The sequence below is a fragment of the Magnolia sinica genome, chromosome 4, assembly GCF_029962835.1.
Source record: "Magnolia sinica isolate HGM2019 chromosome 4, MsV1, whole genome shotgun sequence".
In the NCBI taxonomy this organism is placed as follows: Eukaryota; Viridiplantae; Streptophyta; class Magnoliopsida; order Magnoliales; family Magnoliaceae; genus Magnolia; species Magnolia sinica.
In genome coordinates, this window is record NC_080576.1 from 101,936,513 (window position 1) to 101,959,898 (window position 23,386).

General features: G+C 40.2%; 1 protein-coding gene across 1 annotated transcript; it reads left to right on the forward strand.

The window, feature by feature from the left end:
• The first annotated feature begins 3 nt into the window (after positions 1 to 3).
• LOC131243548 (uncharacterized) lies at positions 4 to 22,392 on the forward strand. Its single transcript, XM_058242981.1, has 4 exons — positions 4 to 345; positions 6,907 to 7,082; positions 19,498 to 19,687; positions 22,050 to 22,392. The coding sequence occupies exons 1-4, from the start codon at positions 270 to 272 to the stop codon at positions 22,280 to 22,282; spliced, it is 675 nt and encodes a 224-aa protein (XP_058098964.1). The 5' UTR covers positions 4 to 269; the 3' UTR covers positions 22,283 to 22,392.
• Positions 22,393 to 23,386: the final 994 nt, after the last annotated feature.

The following is a 23,386-nucleotide window of genomic DNA, read 5'->3' on the forward strand; positions in this document are numbered from 1 at the left end:
AGAAATCCTTTCCCCGACGCCAGCGAAGTAGTCGGTTCGAGAAGCGAACCAGTCCTCGCATTTATTTCCACACCGACGGAAGCAAAATCCCAGAATCCATTTTCTCCCAAAACCCTTTCACGAAGGGAAAGCAAAAAAACTCATCTTCGAATCGGGTCCGAAATTATCCGATATCTTCCTCTCTCTTTCTTTCTCAATCTCCTCTGGTCGAGGATCGGGATCGAAAGCACCTGATCGTCCGATCTCCCGAGCTGACAACTAGCGTTACGATGATCCAATCTCGGCAGCGAATTTCGTTTCCTGTTCGTCTTCTCGTTGGCGCGATCTTCCTATGCTTTCTTCCAGGTATTTTTTCATCTCTTTTCACGTATCGATTGATGAAGCTTTGGAAGATTTTGTTTCTAGTCGTTTGAAATTTAAAGCTGCCTAATTTGATCGATGCACCCTTCTTTTTCTGCTTTTGGGAATACAACGGTACAACTTTTGTAGGATTGTATTGCCAAAGTTGGAAAAGGGTATTTTAAAAAGAGTAATTATTCAATGACCAGCCTCACGACAAGCAGTGAAACTCGGGTTGTCAGTCTGGAAAGCTGGGACCCATGGTTCGGTGGTCCAGACCGTTCATCAGCCAGGCATTGACATGGATGGAATGTGCCAATGGAATCTTCTTGATAGAACAACTGTGACCTTTCAAATTGCGGCTTGCAAGTAAATAGTGAAGAAAAAGAAATACAACAATGGCCCACATTTAGCTGAAAAGGGACTATGTTTGGTGGATATCAGATCAGTTGATTGCATCATTTGACTACAGGCCCTGATTGTACAAACCGAGAACCTGAGTTTACCTTTCATATGATTGTGGAGGATTATATAATTCCTCGAATCCTCAAATGAAATTGGTGTAAAGATTTCCTTCTCATGATTTTGGAATGAGTTGGTAGCTCGAAATTATCATGTCTCCATTTTGTATTCCATGTGCTTGGCATGTTTATGATGATGTGAGCCATTCTGTTTGTCCCAATAAAAGCAAATCCTTTGGAAATTCTCATGAGGATGGAGTAGTTTGTTTCTTCTCTGGAGGGAAGAACATCGAAACACTAATAAGTGCAAACATGGGAATCGTGGCCTTATTTCATTTCTTTGAATCATGATCTCTCAAAATAGCAAGCCAATCATATAGATATTGAGTTTAGAATACCTTATTTATTACTTCATAGACCTATATAGATTTCACAATGCCCCGTCACCTCCTCCTTAGATGATAAACTCTTATCATAATTCATAATCCCAAGATTTCACAAGATAATGATAATCCCTCATCAACCTAAATATGCTTGATATAGGAACTCCATGTAAACCATACCTATACACATTTATTTAAGATTATCAAGCTAACATACCTCCCCCCTTGAAACAACCTTGAAAATGAGGTTTAATTGTGGAAAATTATCTTGAAACTCACACATGAACTCCCAACTAGTGTCATTAGAGGAAGAACCGGTCAATTGCACCAAGAGTTCAGCGACTGAATGATTTTCCCTTTTGATGATCAAATAATCTAGGATAATCTGGGCTTTTATTAAATGGATCGCTCTCCTTTCATGCCTGGCAATTTTGCAAGTAGAATGACGTAATCCCTACTTCCTCCTTGAGATCTGACATGTGAACTTGTATGCCACAATCCCGATCTTTTGTATATCTTCAACTGCCTATAATATTTGCGGGCTAATTTTCGTGATTGCTAAGATTGTATTGACAGTTTGTAGACTTGATGTTGGGAGCCCGAGGAAGATAACACCACCCACCTCTCACTCCCTTTATGCCTTTGTTTATTTGCATATTGTTTCACCCTTTTGTGCTCATTCAAGCCATTTTCCTATTTATACAACTGATGAGGAAGGATAGTCAAATGGTCTTTGTTGACTTAGAAAAGCATAATGTGGCGCTTGTTGGGAAAGGATGGAGTCTCAAGAGGATATATTGACATGATTAAGGATATGCATGAGGGAGAGTGGTCAGTGATTTAAATATCGGTATCGATGCATGTATTGTAACCTTTGGATACATAATCATATCGATATTGCATAGGAATATTGCATGTATCAGGGAATGTATTGGTGTTTGAGGGAAACATTGGGAAACTGATGGAAATTTTCAATGAAGGTTTAGGAGATGTTGAAAGAGACATGATTACAAACTTAATACTCAGAAGATCACAGCAAACAAGTGTACGTATAATAAGTTTCCTTTGTATAAGGTCTTAAACTAAGTGATGTTTGACAAAAGTGATGTAATTATATAAAAAATGAGTTCATATCATTCATAAATGATAAATACAGGCATGAAACACAAACAATACATCCAAAAGTAAAAAAAAGAAGAAGTAGAAGTACATATGTACCCCCAATCGTCATTACATTTATGCATCAAACTCACATAGAGTTATAAGGTGGTTCAAAGTCATTGTCTCTGTCTTCACTAGGGTGGTCATAAGATTGCTGCTCCATGAATCAGCAATATTGTGCTTGGATCATAGCAAAATGATAGCAAATTAGGCAATCTTTATGGTGTTGTTGGTACTTCTCTATGAATTGGAAAAGTACGCCCATATGTTGGTACTATGATTCATCCGTCTTTTCCCAAATTCGAATATCAAATGTAAAATTCCATGAATGTTCAAGCAAAATATGTGGAGTCATGGATTACTAAGTTCTATTAATCCTAAATAAGTTTAACAAGTAAAATCATTTGAAATAAAAAACTCATCAAATGGGCTATGGCCCATTTCCACCATCTGATCTTAATTTCTCCACCCAAATCATGTTCACCCTCCAAACAACTCAAAAGGAGTTGTCAAAGTTCTCTTAGAAAACTACTTCCCGCCCCCCCCCCCCGAAAAAAAAAATAAAAAAAATAAAAAAATAAGTAAATTAAAATTTAGCGATACCTTTGAAAAAATATTTTTAGTGATTATCTTTTTTTTTTAAATTATTTTTTATTTTTTCAAGTGGAAGGGTGATGTCGTCTCATGTCGTCGATACATATCGCATGCATTGACGACATGTGAGAGTTTTAAAGGGTGGATTTGATAACATATTGCATTGTATTGGTATATCATCAATATATTGTGATATGATGCAATATATCGTGGGACATGGGGGAGTTTTAAAAACTCCCCCTATATCATATCGTTCAAATGGATATCGATAGTATTGGTCCATATTATTGATATTTAAATCGTGGGAGCATAACAAATTAGAGGACTACTAGTGGAGAGAAGTGAGTTTTCAATTACCATAGGCTTACACCAGGGGTCGGGATTGAGCCCTTATATTTTTGCACTGGTTATGGACATGTTAGGGAGGCATTTATGGCAATAGTTTGTGTTGTATGATTTTTGCAAATGGCAGTTTTGATTGACAGGATGAGGGAGGGGCCGAGGGGGTAAACGCAAAAATGGAACCATGGAGGGATACTTTAGAATCTAAAAGTTTTTAAGTTAGTCGGACCTCAAACAGAGTATATGGAGTGCAATTTTAGTAACAATAGGAGTGGAAATGAGGAATTAGTTAAGATTGCTAACAAAGTACACCAAAATGGCCATTTTTTATAACTTGGGCTGATAATTTAGGAGGGCGCAGAGATTAAGAAGGATGTTGCTCATAGAATTAAAGCTGTGTGGATGAAGTGGAGATGAGCCTTTGGAGTTTTATGTGACTGGGGTACCAATGAAGCTGAACGGGGAATTTTATAAGATAGCCAGAATAAGTGATGTGGCCATGATGCATGTGGACCCTACTAGGCTTAGGTGAATGTGTTGACAGTAGGCTCTACAGGATTACCAAATGTATTATGATTTATAAGGGAATCCGACTCACGGAACCTAATTTTGTATGGGTCGTTGTCTTTGATCTTGGATGGTCACAAGTTTGGAGCAATGGACCTAAAAAATTCTAAATCATACTGAGATGGTTAGGAGCTCCTGACAAGTGTGATTTTTGCACCATGCCAGTCTACAAGGGATGGTTTGCCATGGTTTAATACCAGGGGCAAAGCCGCAAAGTAAACACTTCCATAAAAACTGCTCTATGTATGTGTCTACGTATGGGTAGCAGACCTAATGTACTGATAGATCAATAAAGAGTTAATTGATAATAACAAAAAGAACCATAGCATCTGTGCACGAACCAATTTAGATGGCAAAAAGAACCATGCATGCTAATGTCATTTAGTGACAGTATCAAAATCAATACTTGAAGAAGATTGGTTACCTCACACTTCAAACGATTTAGGGCCTGTTTGGATGCACTTGCACGAAAGGGGGTTTCAAGCCTGCTTTTTTGGTCGACTCAACAAAAACCAATCAGATTGGTTTTCATTCAGTCGGCATTTTAGCGCCTATTTTATTGAGCGTGATGATGAAATGGGGGCTTGGAAAGTGCATCCAGAATTAAGTGTTCATAGTCTTGGTATCGTTACAAGTTTCACTAGCCAGGATATGGAAACAAGTATTGATATCGCTGATAATATTGCCAATTCCCGGAAATGTATTGCTGACTGAAGGAAACTTTGGAAACATGGGGAAAATGGTGCAAATTTTTTAGTGAAACCTTAGGAGATGCTAAAATACACATATTTACATATTTAGGAATCAACTAATTGTGAAAAAAGATGCATGCATAATGACTTTCCGTTTAACGGGGGCCTACAAGGTTGCTGTTGTAAAAAAATAGTGTAACGACAACCAAAATGACTTCATTTCATACCAATCATATCATTAGGAACATAATAATCACTTAAAGCTGTTTCTAAATTTAAAAAATGGTCATACATCTATCCATCCATGCATGCACACATACATCCGTACATCCTTACATGTCTATCCATCCATCAATCAATGCATACGTACAAAAATCCATCCATCCATCCATCTATCCATCAATGCATGCATACAAAAATACATCCATGCATGCACACATACAAAAATACATCCTTACATGTCTATCTGTCCATCTATCAATGCATACCTACAAAAATCCATCCATCTATCCATCCATCCATCCATCCATCCATCAATGCATGCATCCAAAAATACATCCATCCATCCATCCATCCACACATACATGATCCATCCAACCAACAACCATCCATCCACGCATAGATACGTACACACAAACATGCACATATAAACACATCCATCCATCCATCCATCCAACCACCCATTGATCTAACGATCCATGCATACAAGCATGCATGCATGCATACATAAATACATACATACACATGCATGATGATCCATCCATCCAACTGATTTCCAAATGCTACCATTTGAACCATAAAAAAGAAGAAATAAAAAGAAAACAAAAAAAAGAAGAAAAAGAAGTTGATTTTTTTAAATAAAACAATTTTTATTTTATTTTATTTATTCATTTATTTATTTATTTTTACAATTTTGGAAATTTAAATAATTAAAATTAAAAAAAATGGAAGAGTCGAAATCCACTCCCCAACTAGATCCTCAAAAATATTCCTTAAAAAAAAATCAAAATTTATATATATATATATATATATATAAATATATATATATATATATATATATGGTATTTTAACATAAATTTTAGAGTGACATATAATAAAAAAAAAAAAAAAAAAAATAGGGTTTGATTCTAAAAAAATTGTAGAGCGGTCGAAATCCACTCAACTAGATCCCCAAAAAAACTCCTTAAGAAATTTGAATTTTCTGTTATTTATTTATAAATTTCATTGTATTTACACATGTTTTTCCCCTTCTTAAATTTTCTCTCCAAAATTAGGGATTTGATTCTAAAAAACTGGAGAGTGGTTGAAATCTAGTCCCCAACCAGATCCCCAAAAAAATTTCTAAAAATAAAAATTGAATTTCCTATTTTTTATTTTATTCACAATTCCAGCTCACTAAGTTTTTGATTGGTGATTTCTCCCCCAAATGGGAGTTTCGATCAAAAGGAAGGAAGATGAGGTGCCGAAATCCCCTTCCAGCTCCACTTAGATCTTGATTAAAAAAAACTTGGTTTTCTTTGGCTTTTTTTTTGGGGGATTTTTTTGAGCATTTACGCACTTTCCTGTTGTCAATTCCACAAATCAAATTGTATCAGTGAAAATTTTGTTGATATTATTGACATTTGCTATTTATACGAAGAGGGAGCGGGTGAGATATCAATGATACACTAAGATATCGATCTCGGTGGTATTATTGTCAAGATATTGGGGAAACTTAGAAATCTGGAGATATATTGGGGTTTCAGTATCGCCGACATGGTGATACTGACAATATCGCCGATATTTGGAACATAAAAAAACCTTGGTTTGCCTTGAAAGGGGTTTTGGAAGGTGTGTCAAAACAGGCCCTTATGCTGTATGTTATGTCATGTTTTTCTAGTTAGTTCACAGTCCACTTTGGCTATGTTGTTAGAAAACACTAACCAGAGCTCCATCATGCTTCCTCTCCTGAAATCATATTTTGTTTTGTAAATTCAACTGCAAATAACTAATTGTTTCGAAGCATGGACATGCAATAAAAAAATGAGCTCCCTATTCCATTCAGCACTTGTTGCCATCTTCTTCTTCTTTTTTTATTATTATTATTATTTTCTTAATGTAGAGGGACTTATATTTGATGGATTTCCTTTGAGAATAATTCAACCAACCTGTTCATGGTTTTAACATGTCTCATTGAATAAATCATCATGTAACATCTGTGATAATTCTTTGGCCTTAGAATTCAACCAAAAAAAAAAAAAAAAAAAACTTTGGTTTTGCATTCTTAATGATTTCATTACAACTTTTGGAAGGTTAGGGGCGGAGTATGTCAGTGTTATTTATTTTGCCAAAAAGTCAATTAGTAATGACATATAATCCCTTTTGCAGGAACTTTTTCATCAAAGATTGTAACACTTGAGTCAATTATGCTTTTTAATACTCATGAATGGCTGGTTAGCGAACCAACGGTTTATTTTCATTGTAAAGGGGAGAACAAGACTGTTTTACCGGATGTGAAGAAAACACAATTTTTATATACTTTCAAGGGTGCAGAATCTTGGCAGGTTTGTGTGTACCATGTACATTTTGTAGGCAACTTAAAATTGATAGTCATTGTTTTAATTTTATTTCAACACGTGTTTCTTTTTATTGATTTATTTATAGCACAAGTAACTGGGTGAAATCTAGGAAAGACTGTTGCATAGGCTTATCATGGAAGAGGAATCATATAATGCTCCAACAGAGGGCATGTGTACTGCCCTCCGAAATTGAGTTTCTACAATAAAGTTTCATGGTTCGGTGATCCAGACTGTTAATCTGATAGGCCCCTCTGTTGGTGGACCATGCTCAATATCTCCCCCATTGCAGGATCCTGGCTAATCATCCTTGTTGGATGAATAGTTTCATTGTCTATTTTTCTCAACTGTTTATTTGCAGGTCATCGATCAGAGGGTTACAATTGCCTCATCTGAGAGTTTTTTGGTGCACTTCCATGGATGGTGGGCTCCATAAAATCAAGTGTCTGGATCATTAACTGTGGGTTAGGGCCTTGAATCTGAGGCCTCAATGTTGATGCGAAGACTGGCTACCATTGAGCTAAGGGCTTTAACCCTCAGTAAACCATGGGCCCACTTGTATGGACTCAATGCCCGGGACACCATCCATGCCTCTGTGGATCACATAATTCCTCTATCATGGAATTCTTTCTTGCTCTTGCTTGTTGATTCTTGCCTTCTCTTAGATGCATACAAATAGTTCATTGGTTCCCCTTCTATGAAAGAAAGTTACATTGATTTCGACAATACTCGAGTAATTCCTTCGAAAGTGAAATGAGTTCCATGCCTACTCTTTTTTGCAAATGGGGAAAATGTCAGTCACTCATCTTCAGTTCACGAATGGTACCCTCATTTTATGTGAAGTGTCTTTGGATCAGGTTGCTAGCATGAAAGGTAGCCTTAGATGCTTTGAAGTTTTGCCAGTACGTCTTGGGAAGAGTGTTGTGGCGAACTTCACAACCAATGAAGAGTTGGGCCCCACCATGATGTGTGTTTTATCGATGCCGTCCATTCATTTTGCAAGATCATTTTAGTGCATGAGCCTAAAAAGGAGGCATACCCAATGCTCAAGTGGACCACACCACAGGAAGCGGTGGGGATTGAACGCCTACCATTGAAAACTTCCTGGGGGCCACATAAGTTTTGAATCAAGCCGATATTTGTATTTTCCATTCGTCCATGTCTGTGTGACCTAATGAACAGATTGTATGGCAAATAAACATCACAGAGGGCCTAGTAAGGTTTCAACCATAGGCATCATTATCCTAACTGCTTCCTATGGTGTGGTCCACTTGATCTTTGGATATGCTTATTTTTGGGCTCATGCCCCCCAAAAATCTGGAAAAATAAATGGACTGCATGGATAAATCACCATACATCATGGTGGCGTCCACATTTTTGCCACCATGATGTGTGGAACCGTGGGCCCCACCATGATGTGTTTTATCTACGCTGTCCATTCATTTTGCTAGATCATTTTAGTGCATGAGCCCAAAAATGAGGCAGATCCAAAGCTCAAGTTGACCACACCACAAGAAGCAGTGGGGATTGAACACCTACCTTTGAAAACTTTCTAGGGTCCACAAAAGTTTTGGATCACTGATATTTGTGTTATCCCTTTGTCCATGTCGTGACCTAATGGACAGGTTGGATGGCAAATAAACATCACGGTGGGCCCTAGTAAGGTTTAAACCGTAGGTCTCATTATCGTAACTGCTTCCTTTTGTTTGGTCCACCCTAAAATAATGTGGAAAATGAATGGACTGCGATAAATCATATACACCATGGTGGCGTCCACATAATTGTGTCACGTATATACAGTACGGACGTGGTGCTCTGTTTTACACAATCCGAGTCCTCTGTGAGGACCGAGTTCGTACAGGTAGGGGCATGATGCAATCCGTGTCCTTGAGACTTGGAACTATGCCACATGTATCAGCAAGTGGGTGCAGAATCGGTGGATTTGGCCATCGAGGTCGGTGTTCCATAGTGATGTATATGTGCTTTATATCCACCCCATCAATATATTTTTTTCAGCTCATTTTAGGGCATGAGTTGAAAATAAAAATAAAAAATAAAAAATGGAGATCCAAATCTCAGGTGGATCACTCCACCAGAAACTGTGGGTGATTGAATGCCCATCATTAAAAACTTCTTGAGGGTCACAAAAGTTTTGGATCAAGATGATACGTGTGTTTTTACTTCATCGAGTTCTTGTGAGCTTATCAATAGTTTGGATGACAAATAAACATTACGGTGGGCCCTAAGAAGTTTTTAATGGTGAACGTTCAATCACCACTTTTTCCTGTGGTGTGGTCCATTGAGATTCAGATTCGCTTCATTTTTGGGCCCATGCCCAAGAATGAGATGGCCTCTGTGGATATAAAGCAAATACATCAAGGTGGGGCCCACATAGTTCTTCACATAGTTTTTCACTTGATGGTTAGCATGGATATATAACAAATACATCAAGGTGTGGATATAAAGCAAAAATGGATCTGCCTCATTTATCCACGCCATCCATTCATTTTGCCAGATCATTTTAGTGCATGAGCCCAAAAATGAGGCAAATATGAATCTTAGGTGGACCACACCACATGAAAAAGTGGTGATTGAACGTTCACAATTAAAAACTTCTTAGGGCCCACCATAATTTTTATTTGCCATCCAAACTATTGATAAGCTCACAAGACATCGATGAAGTAAAAACACAAGTATCAACTTGATCCAAAACTTTTTTGGCTGCTAAGAAGTTTTTAATCATAGGCATTCAATCACCACTGTTTTTGTAGGTGTGATCCTCCTGAGATTTGGATCTCCATCATTTTTTTGACTCCTGCCCTAAAATGAGCTGAAAAAAAATCGATGGACAAGGTGGATATAAAGCACATACATCATTGTGGAGCCCTCGGATTCACCAACCTTGGTGGCTTCTCCGATTTCGCGCTCGCTTGCTGATACACAGGCAGTAAGAAATGGTATACATGGCATAGTTTCGAGTCCCAATGATGCGGATTGCACCGTGCACCTTGCCCCTACTCGTACGGACCTAGTCCTGGAGGGGGACTCAGATTGTGTAGAACGGAGCACCATGTCTGTACTGTATATATGTTGTTGAATTATGTTGATGCCAACATGATGTATATGATTTATCCACACAATCCGTTCATTTTTTCCAATTTATTTTAGGGCATGAGCCCAAAAATAGGCTGATCCAAAGCTCAAGCAGACTGTATCACATGAAGCCGTTAGGATAATGATGCCTATGGTTGAAATCTTACTAGGGTCCACCATGATGTTTATTTACCATCCAACCTGTTCATTAGGTCACACAGACATGGACAAAGGGAAAAGACAACTATTAGCTTGATCGAAAAACTTTGTGGCCCACAAGAAGTTTTCAATGGTAGGCGTTCAATCCGCATTGCTTCTTGTGGTGTGGTCCACTTGAGCTTTGGATCTGCCTCATTTTTGGGTTCATGCACTACAATGATCTGGCAAAATGAATGGACGACGTGGATAATACATACATCATGGTGGGGCCCATGAGTGTCTGGATGCTCTTATGGGTTGCAGCATGCAAGTATGTATGTTTTCCTTGCACTTTAGTGAGGTGGAAAGGAACGTCTCTGATGCAGGACAATTAATCACTTGCTCTAAAAGCTTGAACTGTTAGAGTATGGCGAATTAATCCCTTTATCTTATAGCCCAGGCCCCACATTGCATGGGTTAGGACCTCGGCCGAACCCCCTTCATGGGCCTCAAATCACAAGGGCTGCCCACCCTGAGTGTGTCCCCGCATCCCACGGGCTACCCCACTCGAGCCCGGTGTGAAATGTGCATTAATCACCCCCGGTGCGGAGTCTCGAACACAAGACCTCCCCCGTGGGCCCCAAATCACATGGGTCAACCACCCCGAGTGTGTCCCCGCATCCCACAGGCAAGCCCACTTGAGCCCGGTGTGAAAATGCCCCTACATTAGTCTCTCTCTCTCTCTCTCTCTCTCTCTCTCTTGGGGGGCTGGGAGGATGGACCACACATCAAAGTTGCACTGTCAAACCTCCCAGTTTACTTCGTCTCGCTTTTCAAGATTTATGCAACAGTGGCATAAGAAGTTGAGCTGTTTCAGAGATTTTTTCTTTCCGAAGGGTGTGTTGTGTTACAAATTGGAAGGAGGTTTGGAAGAGAGATTGGGCTCTCTTAAGCAAATGGTGGTGGAGGTTGGGTGAGGAGCCAAATGCTCATTGGAGGAATGTTATTGCTGGAAAATGCAGTGTACCCGATGATGGGTGGTTTCTGAGACCGGGCATATATGCTAGACTTATGTCTAATGGGTATGATGTGTGGAAGGCTTAGCAGGGTTGGAGTGTGTTACGATTCCAATTATTTAAAGAACCTAGCTTGATGCATTCCATCAATCCCAGGGCTTTGAGGGCTGTTTGTTAAATCTGAAGTTCGAAGTCTGAATCTAAAATCTGAATCTGAAGTCTAAATCTGAAATCTGAATCTAAAGTCTGAATTTGAAGTTGAAAACCTAGTATTGAATCTAGCCAACCTGTTTGTTAACTAACCTCTGAAATGTTTGGAATATGTTAATTTGATACATTTGCCCTTATGAAACAATCATGGTTGAATCCCTACCATTAAAATCTTCATGGATTCAATTAAAATGTTTATTTACCAACCTGTTGATAAGGTAAAAAAACACATAGATGAAGAGACCACACAAATATCATCTTAATCCAAAGCTTTTGTAGCTTGCAAGAAATTTTTAACAGTCATTTACCACTTTTTCTTATACTATGGCCCATCTGAGATTTGGATCTGCATGATCCAAAAAATGAGCTTTCAATATGGATGGATAGCATGAATGTAGTCACATACATCATGGTGGGTAAGTGACGCAGGACAGCCCTAATTATGATGCATGCTCATGGACACAATTAAACAGCGGAAATAAAAGGAATAAATGATCTAAAATTCTAACAGTAATCATCATAACGGAGAAAATCATAAAGGAAACATGCAATGGAGCGGGCCATCACCACAACCATGGATTATGGAATTCAATTACTACTTGGGTTGGATCCGGCGAGGGATGAGACCTCCCGATCTTGCATGGTCACACCCAATTGATCAACGAAGATCACTAGTTTGAAGAACCAAGAAGTTTCTCGGATTAGGGATTTGAGAATTTGGGGGTTTAGGGTTTAGATCAGTTCTTAAGATTTTGATCGAAGAAGGATTAGCCAAAACTGAAAAATAGAAGGAAGAAAATTATTACCTTGAAGAAGTTGGAGGGGCACAAGAAGAAATTATGAGAAGAAGATCAAGGGAAGAGAAGAAGCACCATTAGAGAGAAGAGAGGAAGGAGGCAACCAAAGGTTTGCTTTTCATTAATCAATAGTTAAAAATTTGAGTTTAGGGCTTTAGCCCACTTAAATAAGCAAATAAAGACATAAAATTACTAAAATATTCCTAGGATAAGCAAATAAACTCATAAAATTACTAAAAGACCCCTAACTAAGTCAAAAACGCGCAAATAACATAAGTACGAGAAAGTTTGGGCGCTCAGTCTTCTTTCTTCAATCTTCCTTCACATGTGTCTTCCCTGAGTGGGGTCTTCTATATGTCCAATCACATGTGAAAGGTCTTCAGCTCCTCATTAGTCGCCTATCTACAAGGACGGCACTTGTGGTTGGCGCTTTCTTCGTTGGTACACCTTGAATGTGCTTGTGTCCGCATCAATTCCCCTCGGGTGAGAAAAACTCGACTTCGACGAGTTGAAACTTTTGTAGCGCTCGAGTAGATCTGGATCAATATCCTGCAATGCGTCGCCCGATAGCCACGTAGATTCAGACGATGGTTTGTTCTTCCATTTGACAAGATACCTTTGGAAACCCCCATCTCTCGTGGATACTATCTCGTCATCCAAGATTTCCTCAATTGCTTCTTTATGGGTAATGGGTGGAGAAGGGGGTGGAAGGGGTTGGGTAGCAAACTCAGAAAAAGGCCATGAAAGGGACGATGTATCAACAATGGGAGTGTGGGCACGAACTAGATCTTCCACATTAAAAGTTGGATTAATGCTCATTTCAGGTGGAAGGTCAACCCGATACGCGTTGGACCCAACCTTTTGTAATATCTTGAATGGTCCAGTACTACGCGCTTGTAATTTCTTTGCAGATCCTTGAGAGAATCGCTCTGGCCTTATTTGCACCATTACAGTCTCCTTCTTGAAATTCTTGCACTCTACGATGAGAATCAGCTGAAACTTTATAATCATCATTGCTCTTATTTAACCGCTGTCTAATATGTGTATGCAAATCATGAATATGGCGTGCGAATGTATCGGCTGACTCAGAAGACCTTTGGGTAACAGACATAGGTAAGAGATCTGTGGGCATTCTAGGTTTATAACCACTTACAATTTCAAAAGGACTCAACCCTGTAGATCTATTAACTGACCCATTATAAGCAAGTTCAACAGTTGGTAAAATTAGGTCCCAAGCCTTAACATGTTCACCCACTAGACAACGTAGAAGATTTCCAAGGCTACGGTTCACCACTTCAATTTGACCATCTGTTTGTGGGTGGTAAGCAGTAGAAAATTGCAAACGAGTTCCCACAATGTGCCACAGTGTCTTCCAAAAATAGCTAGTAAATCGAACATCACGATCAGACACTATGGTTTTAGGTAACCCATGGAGACACCACATCATAAAAAAAAAGACGAGCAACATGAGACGCATCTGACGTCTTCGAACATGGGAGGAAATGCGCCATTTTAGAAAAACGGTCCACAACGATAAAAACGGAATCGTGTTTTTTTATAGTCTTGGGAAGCCTGAGCACGAAGTCCATACTAATGTCCTGCCACGGAGCATGTGGCACTGGCAATGGCATGTACAGCCCGGTATTTTTCTTTCTTTGCTTTGCCAGCTGACATGTTCAACACTGCCCTAAAACTTTGGCTACGTCTCGCTTGAGGCTTTGCCAATGGAAACGATCTTCCACGAGGGCAATGGTCTTATCACGACCAAAATGGCCAGCTATCCCTCCTGAATGAAGCTTCCAGATGAGGAATTCACGAAGGGACATACGGGGAATATAAAGTCCGTCTCCCTTGAAAAGAAAGCCATCTTTAAGAACATATTCACCCATAATATGCTGGTCACTAGAGAGCGACGTGTAAGTACCCCCAAAATCAGGACATATGGGGTATTCATCTTTCAGTTGCTCAAATCCGACTACCTCTACACTCAAGGAGTTGAGCAACGCCACTCTCCTACTAAGGGCATCCGCTAGTTTGTTTTCAACCCCGGCCTTGTGTTTCAAAACAAACGAATATTCCTGAAGAAACGCTACCCACTTGGCATGCCTTAGGTTGAGTTTCTTCTGAGAATGCAAATATCTCAAAGCCTCATGGTCAGAAAACAAAACGAATTCTTGCGGTAGGAGGTAGTGTCACCAATGTCTCAGGGATTGCACTACCGCATAAAATTCTTTGTCGTAAGTGGAGTATTTTTGTTTTGCCTCATTCAGTTTCTCACTGAAATAGGCCACTGGGTGTCCTTCTTGACTCAACACTCCACCTATATCGACACCAGACGCATCGCACGCTACTACAAAGACTTTAGAAAAGTCAGGTAGACGCATGACAGGAGCTTCCACCATGTCGCCCTTAATTTCTTTAAAAGCCTTGACGGCGGCTTTAGACCACATGAACTCTCCCTTTTTCATGCACTCGGTAATGGGAGTCATGATCGTGCTAAAACCCCTAATGAACCGACGATAAAAAGTTGTTAGGCCGTGAAAACTTCGCACCTCATGAATGTTCCTTGGTTCTGGCCACTCAACTATGGCCCTGACTTTTTCAGGGTCTGCGCGCATCCCTTCAGATGACACTATAAATCCTAAGAACACAACTTGGTTAGACATGAATGCACATTTCTTAAGATTAGCGTACAACTTTTCCTTCCTAAGGACACTACAGACCTTCTTTAAATGTTCAAGGTGTGATTCCTTAGTGGTACTATAAATAAGAATATCGTCAAAGTACACCACTAGGAATTTTTCCATGAACGGCCTCAAAGTTTGTGTCATCACCCGCATGAAAGTACTGGGTGCGTTAGTCAAGCCGAAGGGCATGACCAACCACTCATACAACCCATCTTTCGTCTTAAACGCCGTCTTCCACTCATCTCCTGGGCATATACGAATTTGGTGATATCCACTCAGAATTTGGTGATATCCACTCTTGAGGTCTATCTTAGAGAATATAGTGGACCTGGCCATCATGTCAAGCATATCATCAAGTCTAGGTATAGGGAACCTATACTTGACAGTAATTTTGTTTATGGCATGGCTGTCCACACACATGCGCCACGTGCCGTCTCTCTTTGGCGTCAACAATGCAGGCACGGCACACGGGCTCATACTCTTTTGGATGAAACCCTTTTGCAGAAGCTCATCAACTTGCTTCTTCAACTCTGCATGCGCTGCAGCGTTCATCCTGTAGTGAGGAAGGTTCGGTAGAGTAGACCCTGGGACAAGATCAATGGCATGCTGTATGTCCCTCATAGGTGGCAACTGATTCGGTAAGTCTTCAGGAAATACATCACTGTATTCCTTCAGGACCGAGGTCACCTCACGGGGCAACTCTGATGGAACCTTAGGTGTAATTTCTCTAGCCACAAGAGCATACACTATAGAATCCTCCTTAGCCTCTTTTTCAAACTCTCTTGGCTGCTTATATGTAAAGACTTAGGTTTGGATTTTCCCATTTCTCTAGGCTCACTTGCCTTCTCATCCTTCTTCTTCCCTAGTGTATTCTCAGGTGGCATGGGATTAAGTTTGATATTTTTACCATTATACATAAAAGTACATGCATTCGAACGGCCAAAGATCGTGACATCATTATCGAATAGCCACGGTCTACCTAGGATAACATGTCTCACATCCATAGGTAAAACATCACACCACAGGGACTCTTTGTATGACCCAAACTCGATAGGGACTAGACATTGCTGGGTGACAGGTAGGGATGTCTTGTTAACCCAAGAAACTTTATACGAGTCTGGATGAGATGTGGATTTCAGTTTTAAGCGATCTAAAGTGCTAGTGGAAATCACATTCTGACAACTTCCACTGTCCACTATCACCTTACAATTCTTTTCACCACACTTGGCAGTAGTGTAGAAGATAGTATTTCGACGCCAGTCAGCATTACTTCTAGACTGAGCTAACACACGCCTGACTACTGCAAGCGTTGCTTCTCCATCCACTTCTTCTTCATCAGTAAGTCCTTCAGGGTGATACTCTTCAACTTCATAATCACCCTGGTCATCTCCACCCTTGTGGGGCTCGCGTATAACTAAGGCTCTCCCACGGCTCTTCGTAGGACACTGATTAGACATGTGGCCAAGGTTGCCACACTCATAGCACCTCACTTGGCTCATGTTACTAGGCCGGCACCAAGAACCCCTTTGCCCTTGTCCTCCCTAGGCCTAGACGGAATGGTCGCCTGTGCCCTAGGTTGACTACCAATATTAGGTCTAGTTCCTTGGGAACTAGATTTAGCACTGGAGTCTCGGGACTCAAAACGACGAACGACAGGAGCCTTCAGATATTGCTCTAACTCCTGCACGACTTGATATGCTTCATCTAAGTCCGTTAAGGGCCGAGTAATAAACTCGCGCTGAAGATCCGCACAAAGGCCTCTCTTGAAACGCGAGAGCGTTACTAGAGAGTCTTCTCGGATATCACATCGCATCACATACTCTTCAAATTTAGCGATGTAGTCAGCGGCAGGCATTGACCCTTGGCGTAAGGATTGCCATTGGTCAAGGAGCTTCTGACGGTATGAGAGAGGAAGGTACTTCTCCTTCAACTTCTCTTTCATCTCATACCAATGTGTGATAGGGGCTCTACCAACTCTCTCTATCCTATGCTCGGTGTTAGTCCAGAAGAGCTTGGCTTGACCCACAAGCTTCATCTTAGCAAACCGCATTTGACGGTTTTCCAACATGCCATACCACTCAAAGTAGTGGTCCATGTCAGCAACCCAGTCAAGGAACGCCTTGGGATCCAAGCGCCCATCAAAACTCGGGGCCTCAACTCTCACACTCTTCATCGCATGCTCATCTGGATCATAGCGGTCTTGATGACCACATGTGGCTCGTGCCTCTCGCACCACACCACGACCGTTACCACGATCTCTATCCTTACTACCACCACGCGTGGCAGCGCGTTCTTCAATGATTCCTTCCACTTGGGAGTGCGCATCTTTCCCTATAGCGGGATTTTCCTTTTGGGACGCCTCTAGTTGCTCTACCTTAGTCATGGTAGTGGTAATTTGGTTCTCAAGGCGGACAAACTCACGTCTTTGACCCGCTTCTAGGGCGGTTATCTTTTGTATCAATTGAGCAAGTTGCTCAGATAACTGCTCGTTATTCATGGTAGGTTGAAGTCCGAAACCTCTACCTCTTCTTGTGGGCATACAATGAAGACTTGAACCAAACTCTACCTAACTAGACTACTAGGTGTTATGACTCTCAAGATGAATGCGATGAATGCAAAACTACTATGAACTGACACAATTAAGTTGAAACAGGAAACAACTCAAATCTGGAAATTTTTCCAGATTAGGAACTTTCTAAAATTGGAAAGTTTCTAAAATTGAAAACTTTCTAAACCTGGAACTTTCCTAAGTTAAACCTAAAAATCAAAACCCTAATTTGATAACTTGATCTAGACAAAAACCATGCAAGCCTAGGCTTTGATACCAAATTTGACGCAGGATAGCCCTAATTATGATGCATGCTCATGGACACAATTAAACAGTGGAAATAAAAGGAATAAATGATCTAAAATTCTAACAGTAATCATCATAACTGAGAAAATCATAAAGGAAATATGCAATAGAGCGGGCCATCACCACAACCATGGATTATGGAATTCAATTACTACTTGGGTTGGATCCGGCGAGGGATGAGACATCCCGATCTTGCATGGTCGCACCCAATCGATCAACGAAGATCACTAGTCCGAAGAACCAAGAAGTTTCTCGGATTAGGGATTTGAGAATTTGGGGGTTTAGGGTTTAGATCGGTTCTCAAGATTTTGATCGAAGAAGGATTAGCCAAAACTGGAAAGTAGAATGAAGAAAATTATTATCTTGAAGAAGTTGGAGGGGCACAAGAAGAAATTAGGAGAAGAAGATCAAGAGAAGAGAAGAAGCACCATTAGAGAGAAGAGAGGAAGGAGGCAACCAAAGGTTTGCTTTTCATTAATCAATAGTTAAAAATTCGAGTTTAGAGCTTTAGCCCACTTAAATAAGCAAATAAAGACATAAAATTACTAAAATATCCCTAGGATAAGTAAATAAAGACATAAAATTACTAAAAGACCCCTAACTAAGTCAAAAACGCGCAAATAACATAAGTACGAGAAAGTTTGGGCGCTCAGTCTTCTTTCTCCAATCTTCCTTCACATGTGTTTTCCCTGAGTGGGGTCTTCTATATGTCCAATCACATGTGAAAGGTCTTCAGCTCCTCAATAGTCGCCTATCCACAAGGACGGCACTTGTGGTTGGCTCTTTCTTCGTTGGTACACCTTGAATGTGCTTGTGTCCGCATCAGTAAGCTTCTAACTTCTAACAGGAGTCATTGCCAAGTCCTCAAGATTGCCACCTTGAGAAATGAATTACCTTGGTGGTCTTATCTAATGTTTTCAAAATCGTTAGTATCACAAATTGTGTTGAACAGCACATACTTGTCATAAGATTTTTTCTGATTTTCTAAAAATATAGATAAAAAAGCAAAAATTCATAAATCATCAATTTCCATCGAAATGCATTAAGAGAAGTAATATATGTGTAATAGTGTTAAAGGATTCTTTGCTTTCCTTTAATTTTTCTTTCAAGAAATTTACCTTAAAAAACATATAACAAAACTTTAATAATTTATGTTCCTTTTATTTTTCTTGAGTGTAGAATCATGCAGTCAAAGCTATTCTTGGCGCACACCTAGGTGTTTTGGGTCTGTTGTGCCTTGCCTGGACCTCGGGCAAGGTGTTTACCTCGGGTGTTTGCCTGGTGCCTTGAACCCCATGATGAGCTGTCCTGATCTTGAACAGGTTTGCCAAGTTGGCACATGTGGCAGCATGTAGGTTCCCGATGTGGACTCAATTATGATGCATGAATGCCCTGGGCAGGGATGTGCTTTAATAAGTTAGGCCTTGCTCTTGGATGATATGATCATCTAACTGAGCCAGTCGAAACAACTTTCCCCATCTTGCTTGCAAGTTGTTTTACGAGCTTATGCCAGTTGTTGTATATCTTGTTCTTCAACCTGTGAAAATTTTGATTTCTTAGATGCTTTGATCATGTGTTAATATTGAAATTCAATGTTTTTATTTGCAGCCTCTGACAGAGCTTCCAAATGACAAATGCAAGCGGTGTGGGTTGTATGAGAAGGACAGCATAAAATCAGATGATGTATTTGATGAATGGGAGCTTTGTCCTGATGATTTTGTGGCTCCAGATGGCATATATCTGCGTTCTAAGGAGAAGGAATTCAATGCTACTCTTTCCTGCCCTCAATGTGTATCTGGTGAGTGTTTCTGCAGTTACCAATTTTCCTTTTTGCTGCAAATACATTATCTGGAGTGGTGCTTTTTATCTTCCATCTTTCTATCTAGCATGGTTCATGCATCTGAGAATTGCATGGTATTTTACATTAAATATTGGAAAACAATTGCAAAAATACTTGACCAGTGTTTGCTCAACTCAACAAACTTGTATGTGGGGCCAATTTTGGCTATCCAAACACATGGTCCATTCTGAAGCCTAGATAAAAGAAGGTCAATGTCTGGTGGCTGGCTGTTCATTAAACTTTTGTCAATCCACCAGTTAAAAGCCAGCCACAAATTGCTGGGAGAAAGGCTATGATGATGTTGATGATGATGATATGGTGGATATGGTGGGTCCCATGGTGGATGCAACATACTACAATAGTCTTCCCCATCAAATAATCCTCCTATTAAGTGTGGACCATTTGCTATATCCATCCATTTTCAATGGGTGGCGAAGATTATTTAGTAGTAGAGATATAGTGGTATGGCCGGTGATGGGTCCCATCAAATCAATGGTGTGAATTACTGAAAAATGGGCACCATTGTTGGGTCATACAGTAAAAATGCTGTTTCATTTGATCAAGCAAGCACATAATGCCTCTAAGCTGGGTCTATGTTACCCGGACCCTTCAAAATGGGTGTCAAAGTCCATTACTGAATTTCAACTGTGAAATCCATGCCATTCTGCTACTGTACCCATGCAGTACTCGGGCTAGCATCACGAGGAGTGTGGTCCCAATCTACTAAGACAAATTTTCTTTTTGCTGCTTCGAGTTTGAGATGCTCTGACTCCTATCATTTGTTTAAGAGCTTTTCCTTCATGTGATATCCAATGAAATCATGCTTGTCTTCATGCTTGTCTTGGATGGAATAAATAACTTGGTGGTTTGTATTTCCCAAAACCAACATAACATGTTTGTGACAGTTTGTGGTTAAGATAAGATCTAATCTTCCTGGTTTATTTGGGATGGAAAGAGTGAGAAAAGGCTAGCATGTTAAATGCGGGTAGCAAATTAAGCTCCAATGACGATTTGGCAGAACAGCCAAACACTACCTAAGAGAACTTGCTGATCGGGAATATAGAGAAATTCAAGCTGCACAAGTTTGAGGCTTTTGTGGTGGATTTCTAGATTTTCACGTGAAAGAAATTTCTTCATCAAGGTGCAGAATGTGTTCATATGCTCCAAATGCACATCTGGATGTTTATTCCACCTGAAAAGGATCCACATAAAACCCTTGAAACATTTTTATTTATTTTTTGTTCAAAAGGGATCCACATGAATGTTTTGAGTTTTATTCATCCAGCTTAAATTCCCCTGCATGCATATCTTTTTATTTAACCCACCAAAAAGTATCCATGTGGATGTTCAGCGTTATACATAATTCACATTTATGCATATCTGATTATGAACTTTGCTAAGCCCACACGCATGTGCAAGTCAGTTAAAGCACATGTCTCTGCATATGCCAGACTGGCACACAGGTAAAACATCCAAGCCATCCATCATGTGGACCTTACTTGGTAGATGCTATTGCCTAAAGATAAAGGTGGTCCACTCATTAGGTGTGCCATGATATTGGAAATGGGCAGACAGGTTGGAAACTTGGGCCCCTTTGTTTGTTTGTTTTGTTTTTTGGTTTTACAATCGTACATTTATTCAGTAAACAGTGGCCCACCTGACTTGTGGACTGACCTAATTCTTTGTACTGGGAATCTACAAAATGGCACCTTTCTGATGGATGGCTTGGATATTGCATCTGTTTGCTACACTGGCATGTGATGGGTGCATTAGTTGACTTGCTCACACGTGTGGGCTTAGCAAAACTCTCCGAATGTTCAACCCACATGAAAAGGATCCACACTAATGATTTAACTTGCATGTATGCCTCAAGCTTAACATTCACTTTGCATATCTGAATGATTAATCTACTCAAAAAGCATCTACACCTCATGAATGTTCCAAATCATATGCATGGCTGAATTTTCAACCTACGCTAAAAGGGATCCATTGTTTCAACTAGTATGGATGTATCTAGCTTGAAATCACATTCATGCATATCTGAATGATTAACCTCCTTGGCTCCAGATGAATGCTTTGAATCATGTGTCCATCCAATTTAAGTTCACAAGCATCTGAACCTGAATCTTTAACCCAACCCAAGAAAGATGGACACAAATGTTTTGAATTTTACATATGGATATCGTTCTTAGACAGGAATGATTAGTTAAACAGGATCCTAAGCCGGGCACAAACAGCTGGCAGAAAGCTATGATGATGGTCATGATGGTGATCTGGCTTGAACTATTGCTGTATTTACGTCCTACTTTGCGCTTTGCAGGTTTAGCCAAAGCTTCAAGATCGAATGATAAGGGTGGTGATGATAAGGGGATGCATGTGGTTTTAGTGATACTGATCAGCGCATTTGTTTCTACCGTATCCATTATAGGAGTGGTAGCTGCCTACAGATACTGGCTGAGGAAGAAGAGGGAACAAGAACAGGCACGATTTCTAAAGCTCTTCGAAGAGGGTGACGACATTGAAGATGAGCTGGGGCTCGGGCATGTGATCTAGGCAGCATCTTATCTCTCGTGGCAAAACCGAGTATGTTATTATTTCTTTTTTGTCCTTTAGTCACACAGATGTAAAATAGCCAATGTATAATTCATTTTCTTTTTAGTTTCTATGGTGATGAGAGCATAGGCTTGTCTTGTTGGGTAGTTTCCCTGGTCTAGATTTTCTCTAACCAGAATTCTGGTGGGCCCTGTGCCTCCCCCACATTGGATTTTGGCGGGTCCCCTGCAATTCAGAGTTCAAATGTCTGACTATGCAGTTTTCAAGCCTGATTAGAAGGAAACCTAGATTAAGGGATATTTCCTGCCCTAATGAAGCGGCTCTACCTATTAAAAAAAAATTGGAATTTACAATCATCAGGAGGTATTTTTATGTTTTTTTTTTTTTTTGCCAAATATGGCATACCTTATGCATATAATAACTGTACATGTGACATACACATACCTCAATCCAAACCATTGAAATTGTAGGCCCTAGAGCAGATGGTGTATAAGCAGAAAATTGGATTGATCAGGTCACCATAACTGCATGATTGATAGGCATGTTCTTGATGAATTTTGGATATTTAACCATTGTTGCATTTATTTCCTTTTAGAAGCTTGTGTCTCGGTGACCACAAAACGAGATGTTTGGGGCTATCTATGCAGTGTTATTTTTGGGTTTGGCCCATCCACCGGGCCCATGGATCAGATAGTTTGGATTACTGTTCTGGCATGCGAGAGGAGGGCATGTGACGCAACGCAACATACTGTTTCAGTGTATGGTGTTCCTGTGATGTCTGGAATGGCCATGTTCAAGTGCCAAACACATGCTCACACGTGTGCTGGATCCTGGACATTCATCAAACAGTTCTTGACGGCCTGTCTATCTTCAAAATCAGGCCAGCCCTCTCATCGGGTGAACAGCACATGGAATACCATTCCCAAAGTAAAAAATTCCTCTCTCAGGTCTATTCCAGATGAAAAAAAGGAGGAAAGCTTTCACACAAAAATCCTAAAGTGGGATTAGGGCATGCACAGTTAACCATATGTGTAGAGGTGTGGTCCGTGTGGACACCAGGAAGGAGGAAGAGGATTATCTCATCTCCCCTTTTCACCCCTCTCT

Bases quoted from the DNA above. Each gene is read 5' to 3' on its own strand.
- LOC131243548 (XM_058242981.1), top strand. From the start codon at position 270: ATGATCCAATCTCGGCAGCGAATTTCGTTTCCTGTTCGTCTTCTCGTT. The intron at 7,083-19,497 runs GTTTGTGTGTAC...TTTTATTTGCAG, and splicing joins AGGGTGCAGAATCTTGGCAG to CCTCTGACAGAGCTTCCAAA. The intron at 19,688-22,049 runs GTGAGTGTTTCT...TGCGCTTTGCAG, and splicing joins CTGCCCTCAATGTGTATCTG to GTTTAGCCAAAGCTTCAAGA.